At 38.1% G+C, this 17,667-nt stretch overlaps 1 protein-coding gene across 1 annotated transcript in view; it reads left to right on the plus strand.

Annotated features, from left to right (window-relative positions):
* Cpeb3 (cytoplasmic polyadenylation element binding protein 3) overlaps positions 1-17,667 on the plus strand; it is a 239,286-nt gene that overhangs the window by 127,309 nt on the left and 94,310 nt on the right. Inside the window, exons 6-7 of the mRNA XM_004632058.2 lie at positions 12,267-12,434; positions 15,203-15,292. Coding sequence (XP_004632115.1) covers positions 12,267-12,434; positions 15,203-15,292 — 258 coding nt within the window. The remainder of the gene's footprint in view (positions 1-12,266; positions 12,435-15,202; positions 15,293-17,667) is intronic.

A 17,667-nucleotide genomic window follows, 5' to 3' on the forward strand; every position in this document is an offset into this window, starting at 1 on the left:
TAGTGTGCTGGGGATCAAACCATGGTCCCTGAGTGTTTGCCTAAGCTTGCGGAGCTATCTCGCCAACCCATATTTTCAAATGCTATGTTAAACACAGCATAGACTGATTTCAGCCCTGCTCGCATATTTCTTTCTTTTCATTTTCTTTGTGTTGCTGGGAATCGAACCTGCCCCCGGGCCCACAGCATGCTAGGCAACTACAGTACCACTTGATCCCTGCTTTCTCTATAGATTTAATAGTTATAGATTGAAAAAGGGAATGAAAGAAGCAGAAAGAAACACTAGAAGACTGAATACTTATGGGCAAAATATTTAGTCTGTGTTTTTATTTAAGCCTTCATTCTCACAGTTGAAAAAGAAGGCAATTTTCCTTAAATGTAGCTATGTAGGATGAGATGAGGATATCTCATTCCCAATAGCCTCAGTAGGCCAACCCTGCATAGTATAATTTTGATCAACTGAGAGGCTTGTGTTCATTTATTCATGTGATCAAGATTGAATTAGCATTTGATCTTTCTTCCAATTAACACTTAGACTTGCCCCCCCCACGAAAGCACAAAAAGTAAACTTACTGATGTGTGTTGCTTTTCTCTAGGATTAAGAAAAGAACTTCATCTATAATCAAATTTTATGTGTTACATAGACATGATAGTACATTTTTTAGGAATAGGAAGCAATGGAAGTATATTTGGACATTTTGAGTTCTGTCAAGAATTAGGCCAGTGGAGTCTTAACATCTCTCCTGAAAAACCGGGGAAAGCTTCTTAGAATAGGTAGCATTTCAGGAACTATTTGGATGATGGAGAGGAATGGAAAGCAAGCATTTTACTATGACATTCAACTTAGAAGAAAGCCTAGAGGTGAGCTTGTGCCCAGATGCTAGGAGCCTATGTCCCTGAGTGCATGCACGCAGCCAGTTGGAAAGCAGAAGCTGGTGGCAGGATTGTCTATGCTGCCTTGATGGATGACTGGATACAGGTGCTCCAGGCTTTTGAGGGAGGGTTTGTGACACAAGTAATGAAAGCAGGAATAAAACTCTGGCATCAACTGAAGACTTAGATGGGAGTTGGAGGTATACTCTTTGCAGATCAAGTACTACAAGTAATATATAGTTAGATAGTAATAGTAGTAGATTAGGAAAAGAATTACATGTGAAAATAAGATTTGAAAATAAATGTTACATATAATATATATATATATATATATATATATTATCCAATTATTTTCCCATTGATTTATTTTGTTCTAGTAGACAAATATAGTCTATTACACTAAAGAATATTAAAGTATTCTTCCTTTAGCAAGCTTTAGTTTACAATTGTAATCTGTTAGAAACTAGTTTGTCAGATAGTATCATGTAAGATGCTTGCTTACATTTAAGGTTTGTAGTACTTTTTATTTTACACAAATGAGAGTTTTTGTGATCTTTGTGAAATTCTTGTCCGTAAGTGGATGTATTGGTTATATCAGTGTGTTTTTTTGTTCATTTGTTTTTGGCTTTTGTGAGATTTTTGCACCGGTGATGAAACCCAGATCCTTGTGCATGCTAAGCATATCGTCTATCACTGAGCAACACCCCTTTGTCAGTGTTCATGATGTTTAACGAAATTTCCTAGGTACAGAGCATCAAGGAAACTACAAAAGATCCTTCCTAACAATGTAAATAAACCAATGCAAAGAATCATTAGTTTAAATTGTAAATGTACTTCTGAATATAGTTTATAAAAATATATGGTACATAAAAATCTATTAACATTAATGGAAGACTAATGATAAGTTCTGTTGTAGAGCTGAGAATATAGATCATTGGTAGATCCCTTGTCCAGCTTGGATTCAAGTCTCAGTACCACACAGACACACACTCAGAAAGAAAGGGGAGAGAGAAAGAGAGGAAGAGAAAGGGAGTACTGAGGGGGATGGAGGTAGGGAGAGAGAAAGAAAGGAAAAAAGAAAGTTCCAACATTCAATAAAACACATGTACAGAATTGAATATGAGTCTTTCTGTCAGAAGTCTGCTCAAGAGAAGAAAGGTCAGCCATGCTGATGAGACCACTGACCAAGCATACCATTCTGCTAACTTGAACCCAGTTGTTATTTGCTTATGGATGTGGATGGTTTGGGAGTAAAGCATGGACTGTAGTTGAAGACTTTTGACTGTTCATGGTTATAATATCTGAAAATGTTACTGCTCCTCACAGTAACAGGAAAACTTGAGCCTAGAACATAGTGACTAGAATAAAAGTGACTCTTTTTTTTTTTTTTTTGTATTTTTTTGGAAGGGTCTACAAGGTGTTCAGGGTCTCACTACTAGATTAGACTTGTAGTGATCTGCCTGTTTACAGCCTCCCAAAAGCTGAGATTACAGGTACACCCAGTCTCAATTGCTGTCTCAGCATGCACCAGGGGCTGGGCCAGCACAACAGGCCTGGGGAACTCCCTGGCTCCTGTTCTTGCTTGCAGGTACTTTAATCTGCTGAGCTCTCTGAGGGGACTCATTTTTTACTAGTCAAGAGAGAGTTGGTTTTAGAGAGGCTAAAGAAAGAATGAAGGCAGAGTTCTGAACTTTCTACCCAAACTCTGTTTGGTATGTTTGCATACTTACACAGTGCTTAGCTCCAGACGTGGGCTCTCAACTTTCTTCAGTGTTCCTCCTGTGGAGGGAGAGACAATATATAAATGAAACAAATATTTCATTTTTCAATGTTTTGATAAGTGATAGGCAGGAAAGAATGAAGAATTCCTTCTCATGTGGGGAGATCATCTTTGAAGAGATGTTTAAGCTGACACTTAAAGGATGAAGCAAGAGCTGTCTTAATTTTTTTTATTGTGGAAAATTCCAGACATTCACAAATATAGAATAATGAGTTCTGATAGACCTACCCCTTAGCTCCAGTGACTCTGAGCATATTTGCCAACCTTGGTTTACATGTTTGCTCCCCTCTTTGTCCCTGGAATGTTTTAAAGGAAATTCCAGACATCATAAGACAGCTGTTTGAAAAGAGGAAGTGGAAGGAACTGCAAGTGGAGAGACTTGAGGCAAAACAGTGGTACATGCTACAACGTAGACAAGCCTTGAAAACATTGCAAAAAGTGAAAGAAACTAGTCATAGAAGGTCACATCTTGTATAACTCCCTTTATATGAAATGTCCAGAATGGGAACATTTATTGGGACAAAAGGAGATTAGTGTTTGCCAAGAGGTCAGAGGGAAGAGGTGGAGGGACTGCTGATGAGTTGGATGGGTGAATTGTAATGACTCGTGAGTTATAGTTCAATAAAGCTGTTATTGTTTTTAAAAGGCTTGAGGCAGTAAAGGGCTTACTTTAGGATGGCTGAAGCTTAGGGGAAGGTCTTAAAATGAGTTTAGAGAAGGAAAGATAATCTGATCTTGCTGGATGTTAGCTCCTGGTAAGGATTTTGAACTTAGTCCAAGTATAAAAGGAAATCTTTGAAGCTCTAAAGCAGGGTCAAGTGACTGGATTTATGTTTTCAAAAACAGTGCTTTGGCCACTGTTTGGAGTACAGCGGGAAGAGAAGTAGCTTTCCCAGTTAGGAGACAGTGTCTGTAACTAGGCAAGAGATGATGATAGCTAGGATAGAGCATTGCAGTAGGGTTGGAAAGTGAACAAATTAAAGATACATTCTGAAGAAGAGAATCAATAGTAGAATTTAACAGATGGCATCATGTTAATGACTTGAATATAGCAAATAAGGAAAAAATATTCTTCAGGTTCTAGCTTGAGTTGGATAAATTGAGATCACACATTGAAATGGGACTGTGACAGACTATCAAGAGTTCACTTTTAAACACAGCATGTTGGTGATGCCTAAGACATACCACATTTTAATATGAAGTGAAGTCTTTTATATTTTGCAGGATTTTTATGTAATAAAAGAGATTCTGCTGTCTTGAGATTTGTAAAGCGTTCATGTTGTTGAACTCGTACATTACGTGAGGGCTGTCTTGCCCAGTCATAGACTGAGGCCTAGGCTGGAAATACTTTGACTTACGTGGAGGTTTTTAAAGAGAAAGACACTTCATAATGTACTTTTCCTAACCCTAAAAAGGACTGATCTCTGAATTACTTGTGAGATTAGAATGAAAGGGTCAGGCTTGGACTGACGGTATTGGGCCAGAAGTGGACAAGAGCTTTGGGAGTCACCTCAGGGCCTCTGCTGGGCACTCTGATGGGAAGTCTGAGCACAGCACAGCATGGCCAGGCTTTTGTGTGCCCATCATTTTGCTGCAGGAAAGGCAGCCTCCTGGAGAGGAATGATCTTGGGCCAACCTTCCTCACTTCACTAGTGCTTTGCAGGTCTCTATTTGGCACTTTTCTTACAAGGCTGTATTAGTTTTAAGTTATCACCACATTACAGTGATTATTATTCCAATTAGTGGACCAAAAATATATTCTAGACAGCAACTGAAAATAGATACCAGAGAACCAGACCATTGGGGGAATGTCAAATAGGCTAGTAATAGCAGTTAAAAAACCTTTCTCTTCCTCCTGTTGAAATATTGAATATAAATTTTTTTTAGAAATATATTGTTGTTTAAGGCAGGTTTATGTATTCTTCATATGAAAGTATAATTTTTTGTTGAATAATGTGACATAGTTAAAACATTTTTAATCTTGGAGACCATTTCCCCTAAAAGACATATGCTATTTGGTGAAGCAGGACTTCACCAAACAAAATTTAGGTTTCACTTACTAATAACACACATCTAGGAACCAGAATTTTAGAAGTCTTCCCATGGATGATGTCCATAGGACAGATTTATGCCAACCAAATGAATGTGGAAATACCAGCCTCGTAAGTCTTCACTAGACAACTCAGAATATCAGTGTATTGATTTATCATGAAGATGAATGTGTATAGAGATAAAATACCAGTGGCTAATCATTTGTCTGCTAGTTCAAGAGTCAGTCCTTCACAATATCAAAAAGCCAAACTCAATAGCAGTAATGTTCCTTGGGAGGAGCCATTCCATTCCATAGAGTCATTCTACCCATTGTGATAACATGTACTCTTTCCTTGGTCTGCATTACAGGTGTTTATTCTTAATCTATAGTGTATGTCTGTCTTCTGCCATCTCTCTCCCTCTTTTTTTTTTTTTCTTTTCAAATTGGTAGGACAGTTTCAATAATTCACACATTGCATACATTCTTCCTAGTTGTTAATTGCTGTACAAGATGCGGACATGATATCCTATGTACGAACACCATTAGAACAAATTGCTCTATTCAGTAAGAGAATGTAACTATATATCTATCCTAACCACTTTGAATACACAGATACAAAATGGGCATTCATCTGTATCCCCTTTTTTTGTTAAGTTCTGTTATTTGAATATTATAGGTGTGTAAACTCAGCAAAATATTCTAAAAGAGTCCAGTAGCCCATAATAGTATTAGGTCTTCCGCTTCACTGGCAATGTTAGAAATTGTTGACCTGAGTCCCGTATAGCTCAACATAACAGCATGGCTTTACTTCTTATATTTCGTTTTTATACTTTTCTGCTGGATGGTTAAGACCAAGGTAAAGCAGGACCTATGCAACAAGAGTTGTAGCTTTTGGATCTGATAAGGTCAGTGAAATCCCCTCAGGATTTATCCTGAGATCCTGTACCTCAGATTGTAGAACCTTTGTCAGTGTCAGCCATGTGGATGAGTCACGGCCATTGCTTGGCCAATGTGCTCTCTGTAAAAGCCTGAATGTTTTCTCTCCAAGTGACTCTCCTTAGGCACACTCTACATCATTGATCACTTTCCTCTTTGCCCCCATAATCTCCTTGATCAGAAAATTTGGGACCCTACTGAGTTACATGACGTTACAGTACAGGTTCTCATATGTCCTGAGTCTTAATTGACCTTAGAAGGCTAGGGCCAAAATGTTGGCTTTCTTTGCAGCCCTCCTTTTTCTCTAATTTTGGTCTGCAAACTTAGGTTGTTAACCATCCAGAAGACAAGCTTATTGTTATTACCATACAACTTAGGCTGTTAAGCTTAACCTCACTATCTGTCTGCATATCAAACATCTTAGGCATAATATGGAACAGGTATTTTTTCATCAAGTATTGATATGTTGAACTTTAAGTCCCTACAGAATATGATAAAAAACATTTAAAAATTAGAATATATTTTAAAAATAGGCATAAAGAATTATATACTTCTCATGTTTACACGTAAGTCCAAAAATCTCACCATATACAACCTTGAAGCAAGTCAGTTCCACATTATTCCTTTTCCTGTCTCTTGCTTTCACTCTCTCCCTCTTTTCTTCTCCCTCTTTTCCTCCCTTCCTCCCTCCCTCTTTCCTTCGTTTTTTCCCTCCTCCTTCCCTTCCTTCCTTCCCTCCTCAGTTTAGGATTGAACTTGGGGTATTGCTAGACAAAGGTTCTATCATTGAAGTATACCCCTAGCCCCCTCCCTGTTCTGTTTTTTTGTTTGGTTTTGTGAGACAAGTTCTCACTGTGTAGCCCAGGCTGGCCTGGAGCCTTGAACTCATGGTGATCTTCCTGTCTAAGCCTCCCAAGTCCTGGGATTGCAGCATGAGCCACCATGCGCAATCACCCAGTTCTGTTTTTTAAAATGCTTCATGCAGACTTTTTATACTGCTGGTACTTCAGTTTTGTTACATTAAGGTTCATTAGGTTTTAGGTTTTATATTCTTGAAGATATACTTCCCTAATTTGACTGCACTTGGATGTTTTCTAAGACTCCGTGCATTTGATCGAAGGCTCCAAGGCTCATACAGTAGCTGCTTGCTACAGAGAGATCATATCCGTTGTAGTGGTTCTTAAACTTAAACATGAGAATTGTTGGGGAAGTTTGTGAAAAGTGCATATTTTCAACCAAAATTATGTGAGTAGATTTGAGGTTATTGGGTTTTAATTTTTGCCATCTTTTTTTTTTTTTTTTTTTTTTTTAAGAGCAGGGATTGATATCCCTGGCCCCTTGGGTTTTAATTTTTAAAAATCTTTTACTTCTTTATTTATTTGGTACAGGGCCTCACTACACAGCTCAGATTCGTAGTGATCCTCCTGTCTCAGCCTCCTCAGCACTGGGATTACAGGCATGCTCCACCATGCCTGGTTTCAGTGGCTGGCACAGCATGCCCTAGGTTCTGAGCTGGCATGGCATGTGGTACCAGGGAGTGGAACCTGGGTTCAGGCAGGTGCTTAGACCACTGAACTATCTCCCCAGTCCCAAGTATTGGGTTTGGATACCTATATTCTTAGTTTCTACTCAATATTGGCAAAACATCAATTATACGTTAATTTTTAGCAGTTTCATTTCCAAGGATATGCTTAGAAATGAAACTGCTAATGATCACTAAAGTTAGTAGTACTCTCTTAAGTGTTAAAATAGAGTCCAGAAGTGGTAGCACAGGCCTGTAATCCAAGCACTTGATAGGCTGAGGCAGGAGAATTGCTGGGATTTCTAGGCCAGCCTAGAGTTCAAGTCTGGCCTGAATCACATAGCAAGACCATATCTCAAAAAGCAAACAAAAATAAATTAAGTGTATATTAAGGTAGAAACTTGGTTTCAAAACCTTGGGGGAACCACCTTAACTACCCATAACCAACTTTGAAAACTGTCTGGAATTTTACAATTCTTGCTGTTTTCTTTGCCAAAATACCCTGGGTAGGTTGTGGTTTTGTTGGCCATGAGAAATAGTTTTCTTTGTTTGAGAATGTCTTAAACATTTGCTTTTCTCTTTCACTGCTTTTTGAAGAGGTTCTCATCCCACATCTGGGTGGTGAAGATTTCCTTAGCTCATCTGCTTCAACCCATCTCATCGCTAGGCTCAAATTACTGGTGGAAGTGGTAGAAGCTACAGCACAATTTGAGTGTAACATGATCAGAAAGATCTTAGCAAAGTCATTCTGATAAGGCAGAGATGGAGTTGATGGGAGTGCTACATATTCTCCAGGGAATGAGTATGGTTTAAAAAACAACAACAACAACAACAACAGTATTAGAATGAAATATTGAATTCTAAAGGTTGAACATTTTCTTACTGCTTTTGTAAAACTGAATTTAAAACATGATGTTTGTGCAAATAAAAATAAGGAGTTCTGCTCCCCAGGGCATGGCCACGTCTTTTGTGCTCTCTGAGCTGTGCACAGTGTTCCAGAGCATGTTTGCAGCAGCATGGCTTTGCACATGCCATTTTCCTCCCTTGGATGTTGCCTCACGATTAACATTTTTTTGAATGCTTGAGTGTGCTCTAGTTAGGGCAGGAAGACATGATGGTGAAAAGATCAGTTGGTCCCTAAAAGAAGTACTGAAGAAAACTTCACACACTTGTCGAATAGTAATTGGGGAAAGTGTACAGAAGTTATAGTATAAGGTGCTATTCTTGGATAGAAGGGGCTAACTAAAAGTTAGGGGAGGTTACACCTGAGGAAATGACTTTTCAGCTGAGATGTAAAGAATTAGTAGACATCAACTTAGAAACTGGGGAGTTTGAGAAAGAAATGCTTGTTTAGAGATGATGGGGACACCTTGATCTTAGCACCTGTGGCAAGAAGGAATGATCCAGAAATAAGAAGGTGATTAGCAGTAGTTAGCAAGAGGGAGAAACAGCAGCTGGTTTAGAAGAGCTAAGCAGAGATCCACTGAATTTTGGTATATTTTTGTACTATATCTGAAAAGCAATGGAGAGTTTTGGAGATGTTGAGTGTGGTTGTGATGGAACTCCCAGCCTGCTAGATGTAAGATGTGCAGAGTTCATGTCCCCTGAAGTTGAGGAATGAATTCTAAAGGACAGAGGAGGTTAAGAGCAGGAGAAGTTTGGGGGGTGGGAGGAATTAGGAATGGGGAATAGGAATAGCTCCAGAGAGACAGAAGGAGTCCTGAGTAGGTTTCAGCCAAGGTCATCTCTCTAGAATGTTTTATAGGGCAAAGTCACAAGGTGAGTAAAATAGGTCAAACTGTTATCAACCAATAAGATTACAAGTATAGAGTATATGCAATATCTATATTTTTTTAAATGTATTTAGTACAGAGTGTACAGGTTCCTACTACATAGATCAGACTTGTAGTGATCCTTCCTGTTTTTCAGCCTCCCAAGCACTGTGATTACAGGTGTGCACCACCACGCCCAGTCTCATTCCCATCTCAGTGCACCCCAGGTGTGGGGCTGGTGCAGCAGGCCAGGAATCGAATTGCCGGCCCCTACATCTGCCTAAACAGATACTTTAATCCGCTGAGCTATCTAGCTGGCCCAGTATATGCTATATGGATAACATCATTAACCTTGGTCAATAACTTACAGTTTTAGAATTGTTTTCAGTCTCTTTTCATAGTCTTAATCTTAGTGGATGAGAGAGGATAGCCCACCCCTATTGAGATAATGGTTTATTTCTGTGGGAAATCCAAAAATGGTGGTACCAACCAGTATAATCTCAGGCTTCCATTCATACTTTAGAGAAATATGTCAGTCTGGCCATTATGACTTGAATTTTGAGGGCTTGTCCTCTTCAGATGTACCTTCAGCCACACTTTTGATATATTCTCATCTGCGTACTTGAGAACCCAGTCCCTGTCCGACTACATATTTGATTTTTATCTAACTTAGATAACTCTAATAATTACAAGTTCATATTAATGTTTGAAAATGGCAACTTTGGCTATTTTGTGATGAGAAATTAATGGACTAACAAGGCTATGCACATGTGCTTGTTAGATTGAGTCCAGGGGAGTGATGGTGGTGGCCTAGGGCAGGTGGTTAGGACTTGGGATGGAGAGAACTTAAGGGAATCTTGATTTGGAGCTTGACTTGGGAGGACTTAGCAAAAAATGGATTATGTGAGAAGTGTCAAGGATGACTCAGATTTGTAGATTCACTCACGTATGTATAATAGTCATTTTACTTGCGATCTTTAAGGGACACTAGAGAAGAGCAAGTTTTGGGGTTTTTTCTTTGGTGGAACCAGGGGTTGAACTCAGGCCCTTGTGCTTGCCAGGGAAGCGCTTATTTCACTGAGCCATCTCCCTGGCCCCTTGAAGAGCAAGTTTGGAGGCAAAGATCAAGAGCATTTTGAAAGGATTTTTCTCTTCTTTACCTCAAAAACTCCTACTCTCCCAAGATTCTGCTCAAAATTGCCCTTCTGTGAAATCACCCCACAAGTCTTATTACCAAAGAGAGTAGCAAATTGAACTCTTGTGTCACTAAACTTCCATTTGTACTTTTCCATTTTATGATTTTCTGTATTTGCCTGTCTCCCTCACCAGATTATGATCCTTTGGCATGGAAATTTTTGGTTTGTTGTTGCTCTTGACATCTTGTTTTCTACTGATTTTTATGTGTTAAAGACTTCCTTTATCTTAGATCTGAATAGTACTGGAGTAAGTTAATATTTCTTTACTATATTAATTTTGTTTTGTTTTCCTTTTTGTGCTAATGTGAACTGGAATCTCTGGGAGGGCATAAAATATGCAGGATTTACCTCAGATCATTTAGTTTCCGCTTCCTCTCTACCAGTTATTTTCTGAGCATCTCATGCCACTAATGTTGAAGGTAAGAGGTGGAAAGGACACTGTGGGAGATGCTGATTGGTATATGGGCTACATGTGAGAGTCACAGAGTGTGGACTACAGGAAGAGATACCCTGTTTCCTGGTGGAGAGCAATTTCTTGGTATCTTTGGGAAGCTCATTTTGCCTGTAGTTGGTTCAGATCTTTACTCTTACCTCCAACAATCAAACTTAAAAGTACTAGAATTTATTGTTTCTTGCCAGGCTAAAAAAAAAAAAAAAAAAAAATGACTGGGCATGAGGAGACAAATTCTGCTTTGTTTCTTTGTAGCTGTGCTGAGAAGAGCTGATCAGAAAGTTCACTGGTCCCCTTATCCATACCCCAGCACACATGCCTTTGGCCCTTTTATTTATGAACTTCCTAAACTCCCTAAACTGTGCCTTTCTTTTTTAGTGTATGTGCTGCCGAAGCAAGCACAAAACTGTACCTTTCTTACTCTACCTGGTTTTTTCATAAAATAAAGTTTTATTAGCAACTTCTTTGGTTAAAAAATGTTCAGTACTTTTCTCAGACTATTTATATCTGTTATGGTTGGATGGTGTGCAAAACCTAGATTTCAGGAAATATGGACAGGATAGAGTAGATGAGAAAGATACTTCTCTCTCTCTCTCTCTCTCTCTCTCTCTCTCTGAAAAATACCATATGTGAATATATTTTAGAAGGGAATTCTTCAAAAGTGACAGTGCTCAAGACAGTTCATTTTTAGAGTAGAACTTAGTGGAAAGGTTTACCAGGTACAGTCTCAAACAAGAAATGTGTTTGTTTTTAAACGTATTTTATTTTGTAATGCCGAGTGGTGTTACATTGTTGGGAGATTAACTGCTGGTATCTTTCTTATAATCATGTAGAATGGGTACATGCCTTTGCTCTGAAATTTTTATTTGACTATAGAGTTAATGAAAATAATTCTGTACACTTTTCATATATTTTTCAGTAATGTGTAACACAGCCAAAATTAGTCGGGTTAAGATATAGTGTCCACATCTACATCTATGCTCTCATGTCTTAATTTCTGTGTTTTCATTGACTTGTCCTTCCATATAGAACATGTTTATTTTCAAATTGATGTAGTTTAAGATGATGGAAATTTTGATCTTTAGTCCTGTACTAGAAGTTACTAGCTTCTGTCACCAGTGTAATATTCCCTTTGCTAGCAGTGGCCATTTTTAGAACTGAGCCCCTGAGGTCACCATCAATAGCAGATCAAAAAAAAATCTGTGAATAGAGAATACTTTTTCTGCATATTTTAAGAAACAACTGAAGTAAGGAGGAACACTGCTAAATATACTCTTAACAGCTGTGATAGGGACTGTATGAGTAGTATGTAATGATTTTTTAGCAAGAAAAACAGCTGCAGGGGCTGGGGAGATGGCTCAGTGGAATAAGCGCTTCCCTGGCAAGCGCAAGGGCCTGAGTTCAATCCCTGGTTCCACCAAAAAAAAAAAAAAAAAAAAAAAAAGAAAAAAAGAAAAAGAAAAACAGCTGCAATTTTAATACTTCTTCCTTAGTGATCATCTCAGGGCTGCATGTACCCTTAAAGAAAAAAGATGGCATAGACTTATCCAGATCTGGCAGTCTTCACTAATTGGAAAAGCAGGGGTTCAAGATGCATTTTTGGGGGGTGGGCAGGTATACTTCACTCTATACTTTGAGTTTCTTATAAAACACTTATTGGCTAGGAAAATCATTCTGATTATAGAAACTCCGCTATGTGTTTCAGGTCGGTCTTCCCTCTTTCCCTTTGAAGACGCCTTCTTGGATGATAGCCACGGTGACCAGGCCTTGTCATCGGGTTTGAGTTCTCCCACTCGCTGCCAAAATGGGGAACGAGTGGAGCGCTACTCCAGAAAGGTGTTTGTCGGAGGCCTTCCTCCTGACATCGATGAAGGTATGCATTCACTAATGACCCAACGAAGTCTGGGTTTGTGCTTTGTGTCAACTGACATTGACTTTCCAAGTCAGCTGTAAGATATTTATATCAATGTGTAGAAGGTGAGAATATTTGATAAATGAGGAAATAATAGATTATACAAATCAGGCCTATAGTTTGGATATGGCCATTGCAGGAGTCTTTCAACAGTTTCTTATTTCCTACTACTTAACGTAGGGATAATAATGAGAACTAATACATATGAAACTTTGACTCTTAAGTCCATTGTTGTGCTAAGCATTTTACATTATCTCATTTAATACTCATACCTGTCCTATAAGGTTGTCTCAGTTACTCTTGTCTTGTTGCTGGGACAAATACCCGACACCCAAAATGAAGGAAGGAAAGGTTTATTTAGCTCACAGGTACTGGCGGTTTCAGTCCATACTCGCTGGCTCAAAGGCAGAGCGACTTGTGGCAGAGGGCAGCAATTCAAGAGCAAAAGCAAAGTAAGGAACAGCAGCAGCTCCTCTCCCCTCCTCACATTGTAATGCAAATTACCTGCCCAGGGCAGGTGCGGCATCCACACCCACAATAATGAATCACAAACTCCAGAAGCTGCCTCAAGATTGCATGAGGCTTTGGGGGGACACCTAGACACAAACTGTAACAAAGGTATATGCTTTCATCTTCCTTTTAGATGAGGAAACCAAGGATCACAGAGAATTCGTCCAGATTATGTAGCTAATGGTGTGGTTAGAAATCAGTCCAATTGTAGAGCTTTTTTCTCATGTTTATCACACCCATCATATTTTACTGTAAATATCTATTAATGAAAAGCATATCTCCCTCTTTAAAAGAATGAAGAGGAATTAGAATTGTTAGTGATAGTTTTGAGATACTGCTAGTCCAAAATACAAGTAAATTTTCTCGTGTGCCTAAACTCAAGGAAAGAATTCCTTTTAGTACATACTAAATAGTAAGTATTTGTTGAATGCATGGATAGAATAAAATTATGACAAAGCTAATTTAAAGGAAGAAATAAAAACTACTTCAGCAGGCTTTAGACCTACTATAAAAATATTGTGAGAACAGGCTGGTTTTGCCAGCATTATTCTAGCTAAGACACTTGGTTAATTCATCATGTTTTTCTTCTTTTTTTAAAAAAAATTTATTTATTTATTTATTTATTTGTTTATTTTTGTGTTTTTCTTCTTGAGAGAAGAAAATAATCTTTTGTTTATTTCTGGGTTTTTTTGTTTTTTTTTGTTTGTTTGTTTGTTTTTAGAGGGGTCTCCCTATATATTTCATGTTGACATTGAAATCATTCTGTAACCCTGGCTGGCCTCAAGCTCACAGTGATTCTTCTGAGTGCTGGGTTTAAAGGCATGCATGCATCAGGCCAGCGAGATAGCTCAGTGGGCTAAAGCACCTGAGCAAGCTGTGGCAGGCTCAGGGAGTGCAGTCCGCTCCCACGCACCACATGCACAAGGGAACTAATACACATGAGAACTAATGCATATGGAACTGCCACACTAGCCCTGCACCCAGGGCGGGCTGAGTCAGCCACAAAAGAAAAGGCATGCATTGCCACATGCAGCAGAGAAGAAGTTTCTAAGAAATAGTTTTATTTTAGACTTATTACCTTAAAATGGTATATAACTGGAGATTCATTTTCCTTCAGACTATTTTTATTTTTGTATTAATATATTATTGATCAGATTTTCTTTAAGATAAATTCTTTATTGTAACTGAGAGAGTGATACATTAAACCTGATTTGAGTGAAAAGTCAAAAAGACATTCTTTTTTTTTTTTTTTTATTTTTTTTTTACTTTTTTTTTTAAATTTTTATTTATATATTTGAGAGAGAGAGAGAGAGAGGCCAGCTCAGCCCACCAGGGGGCGGGCTGGCTGGCATGTGGTGCTGGGGGATTGAACCGCGGTCCCTGATGCTTTTGCTAAGCTTATTCTAAGTAGGTGCTTTAGACCACTGAGCCATCTCTCCAGCCCCTTTTTTTTACTTTTGAGACAGGGTCTTATTATGTAGTTCAGGCTGGCCTTGAACTCACTTTGTAGCCTAAGGTAGCATTCAACTCATGGTGATGCTCCTGCCTCAACCTCCCAAGTACTGGCATTACGGGTGTGTGCCACACTCCTGGTCAGAAAGACCAACTTACTGAACTACTCTTTATAAAGTATATAGTATGTATGAAAGACATCACTACCTTTTAATATTTTTCCCACCAAATAGAATTACCTACTTATTGCCCCTCTGCTTCTCATCAAGTGAATCAATTTACTTCTAAAAGGACTTAAAGATTTCATAGAAGTATAAATGTTTTCTGTACTTTCACTCTTTTGTGGAAACAGAACATTCCTATTTTTAGAATCATTTTATTTGATACAGAGGTCATCTGAGCTAATACTATAAATTTTTCTTCCAAATTCTTCGTCAAAGTATTTGGCAGCAAAAGAAACAAATAATAGAAATAAACTTGGCGTGGCTAAAGATGAGCAACAGAATGTATGTTCAAGTCATAATGTTTAGGTTTGATCTCTAGTACTTTTTGAGAAAAGTCTTCAAAATATTTTTTTGGGGAAAGTTTTTGTTTATTTTTGCAGTGCTGGGGATTGAACCGGGCCCTTGTGCATGTTAGCCAAAACATTCTACCACTGATCTCCACTCACAGCCGACAAAGTATCTTAATAAAAATATGTATTTTGTGCTTTTCTGATTATAGTTTTTTTTCCCCTCTTCTGCTAACATTTCTTATTTGTTTTGTAGATGAAATCACTGCCAGCTTTCGCAGATTTGGGCCTCTTGTGGTAGACTGGCCTCACAAAGCGGAAAGCAAGTCATATTTTCCTCCTAAAGGTACTGCACTTACAATATCTCTACTGCCTGCTTGTTGGAGAGATACAGTTCAATACAGGGCAGTCTTTTAATTCTGGAAACAGCAGTTGATTCCCCAATCCCAGCTAAGAAAATATTTTAACATTGATTATCCTTTTGTGTCTTATGTTTTGATCTGAGCATTCTTCCTATTTTATTGGCAATGAATCTGCAAGTCTGATGTGGATGAGGTTTGTGATATATATATAATATATAGATATATTTTACTTTTAGAGAAAAGATCTAGACTTTTAGGGGTATCAGCAATGACAAAGGAAAGGATTACTTAATATCAGATTTTATTTGTGTATCATAGCTTGGTGGTTTTTATAAATCTTTTAAATTGCAGACTTGGAAAACCTAATGGCTGAAGAATGGCATTGCATGAAATTCCCTTCATCCACCTCAGTGTCTTAAGTAATTTAACTTGTTTAGGGGCTGGAAGGCAAACTAGCAAAAGATTCCTCAAGTGATTTCATTTCCCTTATTTTTGGAGGCTCTTCTGGCAATTTATGAGGTGTTGAAAATATGTTGTTTTATCTATTCATGATTTGTCATTACTGCAGAATCTAGTGATACTATTAGTATGTTCCTAGATTTATATACAAGTATGTTTTGGACTAAAAAGAAAATTTTCTTCTGTATAAAGAAAATTTTGTGTTCTGCAGATATGTTCTAAAACTATTTTCTGTCTCAGAAAAAAAGGATTTTTTTTGTGTGTCACTGTGTAACATTCATTACTAGAAAACAGAGTTAAAATACTTCTTCCTATTCCTGTGTAAGAACCAAATCAAAGCTTAACTTGGGGAAGACAGTTCCGGTTTATTAGTTTTTTGTTGTTTTACCTCTCTCTCTTTTTTTTAACCAGGGATTGAACTCAGGCCCTTGCACTTGCCAGGGAAGCGCTTATTCCACTGAGCCATCTCCCTAGCCCCATGTATCTCTCTCTGTAACCCTCAGTTACAAGTGATGTTGGTTGTTTTAGCATTGTTAATTCTCTCCAGAAAGCCAAAAATCTCTTACATGAAAAAATTAAGCTTATGTTAGTCAAAAAAGAAAAAAATCATCATGCTATTTCAGCAAAACAGTGTGATCATATGACTACAGATACACATTACTGTAAAAACATAAATTTTCCTTTCTTTCTTTCCTATCTTTCTGAGACAAGATTTCACCATGTAGCCCAAGCTGACCTCGAATTTGTAGCAATCTTTTTGCCTCAGCCTCCAAGTGCTGAGATCACAGGCATGCACTACCACACCCAGCTAAAAATTAGTTTTCTAGTGCCAGTTCAATACATCAGGGAAGGATTTTTTTTTTCAGTGAGTGAATGAATGTATTTATCATGTTAGTACATGTAACACATTCTGTAAAATGATATGTTTAAAAGATATTTGTAAGAGTGATAGTTACAAAAAATGCTGAGATTATAAAAATGGTTCTGACAAAGAAAGTGTCTTATGATCATAGAAATGAAAAGGAAGATAAACATTTATATGTCATGTCCCAAGCAAATTATCCCAAATCTACTTCTATTAGATAATTGCTATATTCATTTTGCTAAATATTTTTCCAATATTTCTTTCTAAATGTATACATTTATATGAAGTTTAAAACTTTGCATAAATAGATCACATTATACATGTCTGTAACCAACCTATGCTCTCCTTAATGACCACAGTTTTATTTAGCCAAGCCAATTAAAGGTATTTAGGTTGCTTACCCTTGTTTTCTATTATGAGTCACACATCAATGACTATCCTTGTGTCTTCATCTCATATTCATTCATTCATTCATTCATTCATTCATTCATTCATTCATTCAATTTATTTGTAAACCCAGGGCCTGAAAAACACTAGGCAAGTACTCTACCACTGAACTATAACCCTGGCTGGCCGGCCATCCATCCATCCATCCTTCTATCCATCCATCCATCATACCTTTTTGAGACAACGTTTCACTATACTTGAACTCATATTGTAGTCCAGGCTGGCCTCACAGCAATCCTCCTGCCTCAGTCTCCAGTTCTGGGATTAAAGGAGTGCAGTACCATGCCTGGCCCTCTAGTCTTAAACGTGAACTCCTGCAAATGAGACTGAATCTTTATATGGATGGTCAAGCTGTCCCTAAGACGCTCATACCCATTTTATCTTCCTAGTACTTAGTTTGCAAAACTCACTATTGCCACAGGTCTAGGGGAATGTCCAATTTTTGATTCTTTGCTAATCTGAGATTGAAATGACTTTTTTTGGGGGGGAGGGAGGGCGTTTCTTTTTCTCTTTATTGGCTGGCTGGCGCTCACTCACACATTCTCTCTCTCTCTCTCTCTCTCTCTCTCTCTCTCTCTCTCTCTCTCT

The sequence above is a fragment of the Octodon degus genome, unplaced genomic scaffold (genome assembly GCF_000260255.1).
Source record: "Octodon degus isolate 3935 unplaced genomic scaffold, OctDeg1.0 scaffold00046, whole genome shotgun sequence".
Taxonomy (NCBI): domain Eukaryota; kingdom Metazoa; phylum Chordata; class Mammalia; order Rodentia; family Octodontidae; genus Octodon; species Octodon degus.